The sequence below is a fragment of the Capsicum annuum genome, chromosome 3 (assembly GCF_002878395.1).
Source record: "Capsicum annuum cultivar UCD-10X-F1 chromosome 3, UCD10Xv1.1, whole genome shotgun sequence".
NCBI lineage: Eukaryota > Viridiplantae > Streptophyta > Magnoliopsida > Solanales > Solanaceae > Capsicum > Capsicum annuum.
The window spans coordinates 270,469,000-270,481,589 of record NC_061113.1 but is presented as its reverse complement, the minus strand read 5'-3'; the positions used below and the strand labels follow the sequence as shown (position 1 = coordinate 270,481,589).

At 33.3% G+C, this 12,590-nt stretch overlaps 1 protein-coding gene across 3 annotated transcripts; it reads right to left on the bottom strand.

Moving 5' to 3' along the window:
* Nucleotides 1-445: 445 nt before the first annotated feature.
* LOC107864701 lies at nt 446-7,359 on the bottom strand. 3 transcript variants are annotated; one of them, XM_047410257.1, is made up of 14 exons: nt 7,213-7,359; nt 6,657-7,018; nt 5,070-5,222; nt 4,733-4,945; nt 4,562-4,651; nt 4,271-4,387; nt 3,592-3,861; nt 3,191-3,347; nt 2,930-3,007; nt 2,279-2,379; nt 1,691-1,861; nt 1,309-1,383; nt 1,026-1,133; nt 446-924 (listed from the first exon to the last, which is right to left on the bottom strand). In XM_047410257.1, the coding sequence occupies exons 2-14, from the start codon at nt 7,014-7,016 to the stop codon at nt 604-606; spliced, it is 2,214 nt and encodes a 737-aa protein (XP_047266213.1). In that variant the 5' UTR covers nt 7,017-7,018; nt 7,213-7,359; the 3' UTR covers nt 446-603. The 3 variants fall into 3 exon arrangements, with proteins under 3 accessions (XP_047266213.1, XP_047266211.1, XP_047266212.1); XM_047410255.1 differs by having other exon boundaries at nt 6,657-7,355; XM_047410256.1 differs by having other exon boundaries at nt 446-921; nt 6,657-7,230.
* Between the last annotated feature and the right edge of the window lie 5,231 nt (nt 7,360-12,590).

Here is a 12,590-nt window from a genome sequence, read left to right as displayed (position 1 = left end):
TATTTCAAAATTTAAGACCTTGAAGTAAACGTAAAAGTGGAAGGAATTAGCCGCCTTGTTTGAATTAGGGTGTTGCCACCCTTTCACAACCTGCATGAATGCGGGATGCTTTGTGCATCGGACTATCCCTTTTTATATTCTTTTCAGCATTAATCACCTGCATTTAGCAATATTCTAGTATTGATTAATTAGATAGACAAACATGAAGCTGTTTGTGACTCATACCTTCTTTCACCATGGATAAAAGTATGACATTGGTATAAATAGAAATAATTTCGGTATTTTGAGGTTTTATCTTTTATGAGATGTTGACATTAGGTGAGAATACATTGCAAATGTAAAGATTACTTATATTCTCAGTATATATAAGTTAAATCCACATATCGACTGGTCCATACAGAATTAGAGATTACACACACAATAAAACAATAAACACTAAGTAAAGTGAGTACTCTTTAACTTCTATATTTTATTTCCTCTATTATTCTTACATACAAGCAGTTCACTACATCTGGAATGAAAAGATTTATACAACTATACATATAAAGTAATGTCAATCCATTACATTTCTGATACATCTGTGGTAGTGTAGCTGCTGATACATTAGTTGCATTCTCCACAGACTTCACAACAAAAACTAAAACATTCAAAACAAGCAAGCGCTGTACAGAGCTGCGCTAACGTAACTGCACATCGATCATTAAACCGAGAACAGAACTGTATGAAACACATGCAGCAACAAGTATCACATAATTTGCCACATAAGCTTGAAGCAGCAGCAAATACCATTTCAGACGTTTCATGCAACTTGGGTTCTGCTGCTTCCACAGGAAGATTATCTGCAGTCGCCTTCAAGTTACCAAATCCAACACCAAGTGCTCGAAGGTATATGATCTTCTTGACATTCAATTGATCGGAGGCCTTCTGCATATACATTGGTTATCAATCAATACGCGTGAGAGATTTTATTTTCAAGCACATTCAGTCAAAGTAGTACATTGACGTGCCAAACAAACCAAACGTACCTCGTCTACTGCCTCTAATTTAGAGGTCTGTTTCTCCTTTTTATTTTCAACGAAAATCAAGTTTGTATATTCTGAAGGCACCCCCGTTTGCATGCTCAATTTCACAACCTAGAAGCAGAATTATAGTTCAAGTTAGGAAAATTACCATAAAGAAAATGTCATCATGATTTTGAATGGTAGAAGTAACAATAGTGTAAAGATGTTGCAGCTTGCTTAATGCTGCACGGATTTGCAATCACGTGATTATTTGTCTATTAAGAAACTAAGATTCATTAGAACAGACCATCTCCTCTAGTTGCTTGCTTCCAGAAAACCAGGCATTGACAGTTATTGCTTCAATTTGTCTCCTTGCAAAAACCTGTGTAAGGACACAAGCATGAGTTTTAAGCGTAGAAGATTGCAGATTTTTACTTTTCCAGCAAGGTTCATGTGAGCATGTAGAGATCAAAAAATTACGAACATGCTATCTGGTTCATTAATGGAATAAGAAAGCTAGACGGTTCACAGATCAATCTGTTCTCGTAGTAGATAAAACGCATACAAGAATAGAATCCAGGAAAAGCTAGAGCACCACATACACGAAGTACTTTTTCTTTTAACGTTCTCCTCTTCATAAGTAAATTAAATTAGTATTTTAGTAAGAAATACAAGGTGGAACTCCTTACTCTTTCCAGAGGAAAATCCTTTGCTTTTTGTACTTTGACATCAACCACAAAATTGCTCGAATCTTCGAATGTGCCGCTAACTTTAACAGAATCAGGGCAGGTCCCGATGAATCTACCGGAGACAATCAGTGGTCTTGAAGACAACAGGTCTGGCAGATAACATGGATATAGCTGCAATAGAAACATTGACTAGAACTGTCAGATAAGCGGCAGACTATAGCACCTGAACTAACTTATGATCGTGCAGAAATCAAATTTATAACCAAGGTCTGTTTTAAGTTTTCAGAGATCTTAATGCCTGAAATGATGAAAGATGTTTGACAAATTCATACCATAATTAAAAGCATTACCTATAGCATGGCAGAAAAGTTGTGTTTCTTAATTTGTCTTTATGAGGATTTATACACTTTATATGATTATATCATAACTATATCACGGGAAAAGAAAATAATTAAGCAGTGTATTATATACTGGAAATTTTTTGACACCATGATCTTTATTAACGCAACAATGGGACAAATTTAGCTATTCATATTGCTTTGTACATCCTTTTCTATCCTCAGGTTATCTATCTGAAGGTGTATATACCTCAAATGAATTAAGATTTTCCAGAGCTTCAATTTTCAGGTCTGCTAGAATGACTGATGATGTTCCATTAAGTAGTCGTTCCAGCCGAGAACTGATTGAATCTGACCATGGAAATTGATGTGAAGAACTAAAATCATTACTCTCAATTCAAACTTCTGCCAATCTGATATTCTGTTAAATAAAAGTTAAATAATAGTAACTTTTTGGGCTTGTGGAATAACATGCAGCTATTCCAAAGTATCTTTCTAAGACCACAATATCAAAGATGATAGAGATGATCTTAATGGCATATAATGCTTCTAGAAATATTCTCAACTAAAGCACGCTCGAAAATATTTCAACATTGTGGCTCGGTCATTCATCAGCAGTATAGCATGTTTTCGCCAACATTTTTAGCACATGAGCATTATAAAGGATGAAAGTAACCCCATTCGTAGTGGCTGCCATTTTAAAGTGTGTTATCCTAAATAGAAAAAAAAAAATGTAATTAAAGTCTATGAATGGCTTTTTAACAACAGATCAGTAACCACCAGATCGTTCTACAAGTAAGTTGTTGAAACTCGGGTATAAAAATAAATCTTTCAAGCTACATGCACTTGTGTCGTAGTAAAAAGAAATACTAAGATGCATCAGTGTTGAATTAAGCTTCACCTAAATCATATGCAGCATCGTAGTAACCTCTCCCGATTTGAGCAAGCATTTGCAAGAAGTAGTGGTTACAGTATAAGCCTGAGAAGCACAAGAAAGGGAATAGAGAATAAAAAAGTACAAAATTAGTTATCTGTGATGGAACAATAAAGTAAAGCAACACTCTATTGACTGGCAATAAAATACCTAACGGAATATAGTATAATTTCTATTCAAGCAAGGGAGAGAACAACATTTAGAGATGTAAAAGAAAAACAAACCCACCAATGCCAAAGGTTGAAATTCGCGGAGCACTCAAGCCTCTCTTCATCAACTGTCCCCTCAAGGCTTCACAAATTTCTCTTTCATCTTCAACAGACCCATCGGTGATTAGAAAAACAAGAGGAATTGAATCACCATCATTCAATAGCATCTCTATTGCCTGACTTGGATGAATTTGCAATGACAGATTATCAGACTTAGGTAATGTGCCAAAAACTGTGAAATCAACATAATGCTGCATTTTCTTATTAAGTAAATCAACATAATATTACATGTGGGGTGCGATAAAAAATTGTAATTGAGTCCACAAGGTCCAAAATAGAAGTTCTACTTGATTGTTAATCTCTAGAAAATAATAGGCACGATCATACCAGTGCATAGTAAAGAAAAGTCGCACTTCTAACCTGGTTCAGAGGCAGGGAAATGTTGGTGCTTCCCTCCGCTACAAAATTTTGGTCAATCCACTGTGCTGCTTTTCCTATTGACTCCTTCCCTACCGGCACCATGGAGGATGAGAACAATAAGCTTTTCCCATTGAAAGCTATGATGTTAAAAGAATCTGCTGGACTGAGTTTAGAGAGGGCAGCCTGTAGTGCAGCCTTAACATTCTCAAGAGGCCTCCCTTGCATGCTCGCACTTATATCAACAACATATACCACTTGCTTCCTGAAAACCTACAAATCAACAAAAAGGGAGTACATATGCCATTTTAGTACCCAAGAGAGATAACAAACAGGTAAATAAATTCAACAGCCACATTCGTATATTGACATTTGCAAAAGTAGACAAGATTATATGGTAGTTTAGATGTCCTATAAAGCATAGATTTCAACTATAAAGTACACAGCAACAAAGGTTAAACAAAAGATCCTTCCCGTATTTTCACCTATTTTTTATGATTTGGCAGGCTTAATCTGGTTTGGCTGGATCTTGGCTTAATATGTACGACAAAATCAAGAACAATACTAAGTTGAATATGTAGTCTAACAAAACATAACATTTTTAACATTCAAGGATCACAGGTCAAAATTACATTTTGAATCTAGATCGCATTCAAACCATTAAGTCACAAGGTTAACAAACCTTCATCGTATTGACAGTCGGTGGGTATAGATAGAAGCAAAACATTTCTCTCTGATCAAAATCAAGCATAGACGGAGAGTTCAGGAGCACTCTCCCAAGTATCTCACTTGAATGCACCTGAAGATAATATGCAGCTATTAATGATAAGATTAGTGAAGTTCATCGAAATAAGCAACAAAGAAAAATAAAGAGAACTTCATAAAGCAGGTCCAAGTGCCCATTGTCATTCAGTGTGAGGACAAGGAAAGAAGTAAAAGGAAGCCGAAAAGTGAACCAAGGAGGTGGTCTTACTTTGTAGGAGAAACTGAAATCATTCATTGACCATGCCCGAACTTCACTCTCATATAAAAATCCTAAACTACCAACCGAACGGCTTGTTTCCTGGAAAGAAACAAAAAGGGGTCTTAAAAAGAAGGTTATCAATTGCTATATTCATGATTCAAAAAGTTGAAAAATGTTTACCTTTAAAGGATGACTGGAACTTTCACATAAGATCTCTTTCCCTATACCAGAGTTCATATTCAGCCGAATCCTCTCTTTCTTGCATGACAGTTTTGCAACTGGATTGACATACCACGGGAAACTGAAAGGTATATTTAAGGAAAATTGACCATCTTGATACAGTATTTTCTGTGACCAACTGACTTTAATGGAGAGAATAGAACCTCCAGCAACCTTGAAAGATCCAAAAGTAGACAAATATAGCCCCTTTCTTGTAACTCAACAGGAATGAAGTAGAGAGCAAAATCAAGAATGAGATAATTAATTTGGTAGTGTGAGATGGTAGTCTAGTTGTCACCTGAGGGACCTTTAATGTGTATATCTGGCGTCTTAATAAGAAGCCGTCTTTAGCATTGGCTATTAAACCGGCATCTTTGGTATCATTTGATTCAATCAACAAGGTAGAATACGATCTTGATGGTGTTTCAATTTCCACACCTAGAACTGAACCCTGTTAAGAAAAATGACTCTATTTTGAGAATTACAGAAAGGCAAACACGGAACAAAGGAAAATGTAGTACTGTGCAACAGCAGCATCATATGGTAGACTAGTCAAAACTGAAACTATAATGTCATATGGTAGATTAGTCAAAACTGAAACAACAATGACGATATTAATGATAGTGACAATCTTGATGCTAGTGACGATATCGATCATGACCTTGATACGGAGCTGGAACTGTTAACTAGGATGAGTGGGCCAGTCAGATGCAATAGCACAAACAGATTTCTCTGTCTTTAACTCTTTCTCCCCATTGTCACAATGCCTATAATTTAAAAGGTAACCCAAAAAAACCCTAGTAATAGACCACTTTGGTCAAGGGCAAACTTGGTTCTGACCAAAAGAGAAATTACAAATGTTCACCACATTCAGCCAACCAATTAGTTAATTTTAGAACATGTCACTCTAAGACAAGAAAAATCTCAGGTAAGTACAAACATTAAAAAACTTCCATTTGATTTCTACACACTAAAGAGAAAATCCTAGACAAAAATGTCAGTCAGTTTCGTTTCCCTTTTGACTATTAGTTACTGCAATCAAAAGAACCCCACTTTTAGAATTACAATCCCCGACCAAGCTAGCAACTAGTAGGCCATCTGAAGAACATAAAAAGGGAAAGAAGGGGGAAGAGAAGAAAAATATACTACTACTGTATATTCCTTAAATGCTCATCTCTTGCTTCCCGCACGGAAAGCAACTCTACTGGGAAACTCATAGCTAAGCTCTATTTAGAATATGCGGAAATATAAGTGTAGATATGGGTTCAGCCGAGCCAGAAGCTCTTGCTCAAACTACTCATATGTTAAAAAATTCATAATACGTGAACATATTAACTTTAGAACCCGGCTAAGTTTAAAGTCTTGTGTTTTAGAACCCTTAAAAGTTGAAATCTTAGCTCCAAAAGGAAGTTTTACAATGGAATAAAAACGAAATCCATTCTCTATAGGAAGGTCAGTTTTCGTTTCATCAGGCATGGAAACAGTATCTCCTAATTCAAACTCAAAAGTTAAAACGTTCATTGGAAGAGAAACAGAACAAGGGTCAAAAACATACCTAAAGTATCTCGATTTCTCGAGTTCATACTTCAACTATCACGTGTATGAGTTTCTCCACCTCAACTATCACCGACAGTTATTCATCAAAACATACCTCAACTATCCGGTGTTCACTTTTCCTACCTGAAATATCACAACTGTTCAGGTAAAAAAGTGAATAATTGATAGCTGAGGTGTCTTCTGATAAATAAATAGCAGGTGACAGTTCAAAGTATTAAACTCACATACATAATAGTTCATCTATGAAACTCAAAAAAACAGATAATTTACGTGTATTTTTTTACCATTAACCAGAAATATTTCAGATAAACAACAGCAGATACAAAACCTGCTCCCCCATTGGTACAGCAATTCGACAATCACAATATCTGCTAGAAGCCACACAGTGCACTCGCCAAGTACCGTTGACCGTTACAAAAGCAGTATCCATATAACAATCAACCTCCATTGCAATCCCCTGCATGTCAAGTGGAATCAACGCCGGCGGATCACAACGGCCATGAACGTACGGCTGATAGCTCGGAATATCAGGATTATCCACAATCGACGGGTCCCTAATAACGGCATACACCATAGGTGCCGATGGCAGCTTATTCGCCTCCGACTTCATAGATGAACTTCTCTCCATTACAACTGTCTTTGGCGGATTCTTACCGTAGTAAATCCTTTTAGTTAACTGAAGTCCCATTTCTACCGACGTCGTAAAATCATCCGCCATATTTTCCGGCGAGTACAAAAAAAAAAAAAGGAACAGAGGAAAATAAAACAGAATTTATTAGATGAAAGAGCTATGAAAGTGTAGCAGTAGTAGTAGTATAATAGTGCATTTAATGGAGATAGAGATATGTGGAAGATAAAGTTTAGATGAAATGAATTTTGCTTACGAGCTTTCTGTGTTGAATTGAATGAAAAAGTATACAGTATACTAGTAATAATTATGGAAAGAGGAGGACTTGATTAAGACATATGGAATCGCTGTGGTCAACTTTAAGACGACAAGTTAAGCATGTTCACTAATTATAGATAGACGTAGCATATTGTAATAGGATAATATAATATATAATAGAAAAAGGGAGCCACATTCTCGTAAAAGTTATCCCTACGATTTGGTGTTATTTTTCTTTTTTATTTTAAATTTTAACTTTCAAATAATTGGCTCGCTATACTTCAATTTGTAAATGAGTAAAAATGACGGTAGAATTCTCCAAATCCCCTTCGCTATTTTCTTTTCTCCAACGTCAATGTAATGATATTTTTCTTTTTTTAAAATGAAGAGATTATAAAAAATAAAATTATCTTTTTAATATAAATAATTTATACAATCTTTAATGTTAGTTGTAGATATGGTATATCTAGACCATAAGAATAAAAATTATTTTAATATATTTTATTATAATCATAATTTAAAAAAAAAATTATACTTGGTGATTCAAACTCATAACTTTATGATTGAAAGTGAGAAGTGTTTACCATCCGAAAAACTCACTCTTATCATATAATCATAAGATTCAAAAATCTCCTTTCACATTATTACTTTTTGTTCTCTATAGTATCTATTCTTTTTTCTCTAGTTAAATATTTAAATATAACTTTTCGGTTATGTTAATTGTCTTATAAGACAATCGAATATTCAATTTGTGTTGTATTGTACTTTCTCCAAATAAAAATTCAAAGATCTTTAAGAAATTAAAAATTATTTTGGGCGACTTAGAAGAAAAGGACTAAGCATTTTTTTTTTATAAATAACACAAATATCAATCTTTTAAAAGTAATTACACTCTTTCTCATTTTTTTAATTAATTTACTTTTCCTCTCTATTAATATACATAATATAGCCGACATATACATAGCATTTGTGTATATGTAGAATTTTTGTAATATATTTAGGGAATTGAAATTTTTTATAATATTGAAAATATAAATTGTGTATTTGTGTAATTTTTTTTGTTTGAATGGATAATCTACCAATTTACTAAATTAAGTAAAAGAAGACTTTGTACATGTGATTTGGCTAAGCATATTCCTCGTGTCAAATAAAGAGAATAGTAAGCTCTAGAATACTCCATTAATAATGTCTGAAAATAATTGGTGGCACTTTTTCACCTGCCGGCCACCATAATAAATTGCGCAACTTATGATACCAAGTTGCTGACTAGTGAATATAAATTATCCTGCAGTATAAGTTATTAAATTTATTATAATTGATATTTTTTTATAATAACATATTTGTTAGCATATTTTTTGATTGTCTAATTATTTGAATTTTATTTAGTAGTTGTTATAGGAAGATATTGAGAGTCAATTTCTTTCAAAAAGAAAAATTATGTTATAAAAGAACAAATATTTAAATTTAAAATCAAAATATATTCATGTTTTATTAATTAAAGAGTTTTAAACTAACACATTAATAATATACTCACAACCAGTACATATGTATTTTACAACTAATTACAAAGTAAAAAATTACTATTAAATTTAACGGAAGAAATTTCTAAATGTGACTTGCTTCATAGTTCTTGTTTTTTTTTTTTTTTGGCAATATAATACTTGGAGTATGACTAGATTATTGAAAAAGTAATTTTGTAATAATATTGGTTAATTCAAAAAGTCAATTCTCAATGCGATATTGTATCTATTTGACGATTCGAATAAGTGAGATATGTGCTCTTATCTATATGTTCTAGCCACCGATAGTGCCCCCTCCCATCTTTTTTCCCGAAGCTTGTTTTCGAAGAATCTTAGACCTTAGCTTGGAAAAAGCACAATTAATATAAAATGTAATCTGAAAAATTGTTTTTTCTTAAAAAAAAAAGAAAAAAAAAAACTTGATTGCTATATATATATAGTGAAATATTAGTATATATAAGAAATATCACTGCAGTAAAATTTTAGACATTGATATCTCTTCTATTATTGAATGAACATGAAGTATTGAAGAACAAGATACATGGAGATATAAATATTAGTGGGCACGATACAGTAAGGTCGATTGGGACATGCCAGTGGGACTTTGCCTATGACTATAAACAGGATCATGTGGGACTAACCTAGCACTAACCGTTGTCATTATGTTATCTAATCTACAAAGAAAATATTAGCCGTCGGATGAAAAGTTTCGAAAAAAATTCTACGGTGAGATCGAATGGTGCCAGTTATACAAAATTGTCTTACTCCAAACAAGCAACTCTCAAGAAAACGAAATAAACCAAAAAGAACAAGTTTACAATCGAATCATCAGTAGGTGTTACAAACAGACAGGTCAAATCAGATATAAGCGGGGTGTAAACTAGTTAAGCAAAAATGAACAACGTATTGAATTCACTCATGTTTAGGATAAACAACAACAACAACAACAAACCCAGTGTATTCCCACTTAGTGGGGTCTGGGGGGTAAGATGTACGCAGTCCATACCTCTACCTCTGATGAAGTAGAAAGGCTGTTTCCGAAAGACCCCCGGCTCAAGGCACAAGATATCACACAAACACATAGTAAAGCACAGAAGCAGATGACATAACATAAATACGGCACCCATAAGGAATATAAAACAGAGGAAAGCAGAGGAAAGCACACAGATTCGTAATAAGCATGGAACACTGAATACGGAATCATAACGGGAATAAAAAATAAAAAAAAACCCCACCAAGTAATTCCCTACACTAGCGACCCAATCTGGCCCTACTCTTCTGCCGTAATTTGCGTCTTCATGTTTAGGATAAAAAATAAGTTAATTACAGATAATACAGATATATTTATAAAGAAACAAATAGGGTGAGTTAGATCGGATAAAAACAGAAAAAAAAAAAAAATATTTGATTCACTCATATTTAACACGAATAAAAAATAAGTTAGTTGACAATAATATGAATATAGTTGACAATTCATATAGTTGACAATAATATGAATATGTCCACTTTGACTAATAATATGAATATGTCATATTATTAATGTCTTTAATTAGGAGTAGTAATAAAAGAAAAAGTAAGTTCATTCTCTCAAAATGTAATAATCCATAAAAATAACAAATAATATAAATATCATATGTGTGCGTGAATATCCATTAAATATTATGAATTGAATCATTTTCTACAAGCCACAACTCATATTTAATTGATCGAACTGTATGGTTACTCATTCTTTAACTCATCTTTCCCGTCCTAATCATGAAAGCAAACGGAAAAGAAAAGAAATGTGTGAAATGTGGAACAAAGAAAGTTGCCAATGGAGAAAAAGAAAAAAAAAAAAAAAAGATGATGTGAGACCCACAGGTATCAATTTGGTTGGTTGGTTAAATTAATAATAAGAGTGGTAGTAGTTGAAATCATGTGATATCAGCATGCCTAATTTTGATTTGATACAGTAATCAAAATTATTGGGGGGACCAGTAAAATGTATCTATTTGTTCCCCATTATAATTAAAAAACTAAGCATAACGTAAGTTGAGGGAGAACCAATAATCTCAGCAAGGGTATAATTGACCTAAAGAAATTGTTTGTCCTATTCATGTGAATGATCAATCAATCTTTATGTTGTTCAATCATATATATATACTTGGATGCGTTTTTGATCTTGGGTCAGTACCAACATGAGTTGTGGTGCAGTGGATGAGGCTGCTCCACCTTTAATCAGAGGTTGAGGGTTTGATCCTGGATATGAAAAAAACTCTGTTGGGAGCGTCGCCACCTTAATGGGCCCTACAACGCGCGATTCGAATTAGTCGGGACTCCAATGTGAGCACTAAATATCGAATGGGAAACAAAAAAAAAAAATCTTGGATCAGTAAAATTTCGATAAGTTTTAAAGATTTTACAAAGGTCATTCTCAAAGAAAAAATTACAAGTCATCTGAAATATGGAGATATTAAAAAATTATTCCTTTTTTTCACCTAAGAAGAAAGGAGAGGTGAAAAGGAAAAAAGCGACAATAAATGTTCAATAAAATGACAAGTTGTATCACATCGACTTGACATGAATCAGGAAATAAATAGTCATTTGCTTTGTTGTTGAAATACTTAATAATTAAGGATAATTTTATAAACCTCTCCTAAAATTCTGAGCGCTAATTGACAGAAAAGGAAAATTTGCAAAATATCTAAAGCCAATATGTGTAGTACATACATGTCAATGTCTCAAAGAAAAATTGTGAAAACTGTCCCAAATAATTAATTAAATTAGAGAGTAAAATATATATTTGTCAATTAGTGATGATGATGTTAAGGAAACCTATGGGGCTCAAGTCCAGCCATACAATTTGACATTCTGGGTCACTGGACCACAAATGATTTAACTCCATCCAAGATTAACCCAACTTTGTGTACACATTGGCTTGAAAAATATCACACCCAATTAATGAAAAGAGCCACCGGGGCTCATAAAAATAACACGTACTACTGTATTAGTTTGATTGGATCTTAAAAAATAAAAGGAGATTTTTGAATTTGACAGATCTTGTGCTCTTAAACTTGTCAAATAAAATGTTGGAACAGGAAAAATTAATACCAAAACTCCAAAAGAGAATTCTTTTTAGACAGAGTAAAATAAAACACTAAACTTGGAACAGGGGTGTAGCTTTTTACCAAGCTATGAACAAAGGAATAAAGAAGTGAAGAAAATGATATGAGGGGGCTCGTCTGACCATGTGAGATGAAATCGCGATTTAACTTCAAAAGTTCAAATCATGAGACGAAATTATATGACCATCTTGTCCGTGATGGTTGGTCTCTCCAACCAGGTTAGGCCAAGTTGATGATCCCCTTAAGTTGGGCTTTCTATTCCATCTGGTAAAGGAAAGAAGTAAGTTCGGCCCACTTTAAGTTGAGGCCCATTGATTGGACGCTTGCTCGACGGTTCAAGTTTTCATTTGACAAATGGTACCCAAATTGAGATTTTTTTTTCTAAAAATTACACAATTACATAACTTAGTTTCGAATATTACAAAAAAAATCCAACTCCCTAAACATATTACAAAAATCCCAACAAATACACAGAATGTTATGTATATGTCGGTTATATTATGTATATTAATAGGGAGAGAGAGTAAAGTAATTAAAAAAATGAGAGAGAGTGTAATTACTTCCAAAAGGGTTGGTATTTATGTTATTTATACTTTTTTTTTTCTTTATATTTCTAAAACCTCGACAATTTGAAACTTAATTATAGAAATTTTTCATATTTTATATAATTATTGAAAATCTCAATTTTGAATTTGTCGAGATACATAATTAACTCTTAATACATTCAATGAAAATATATTTTTTCCTTTGTG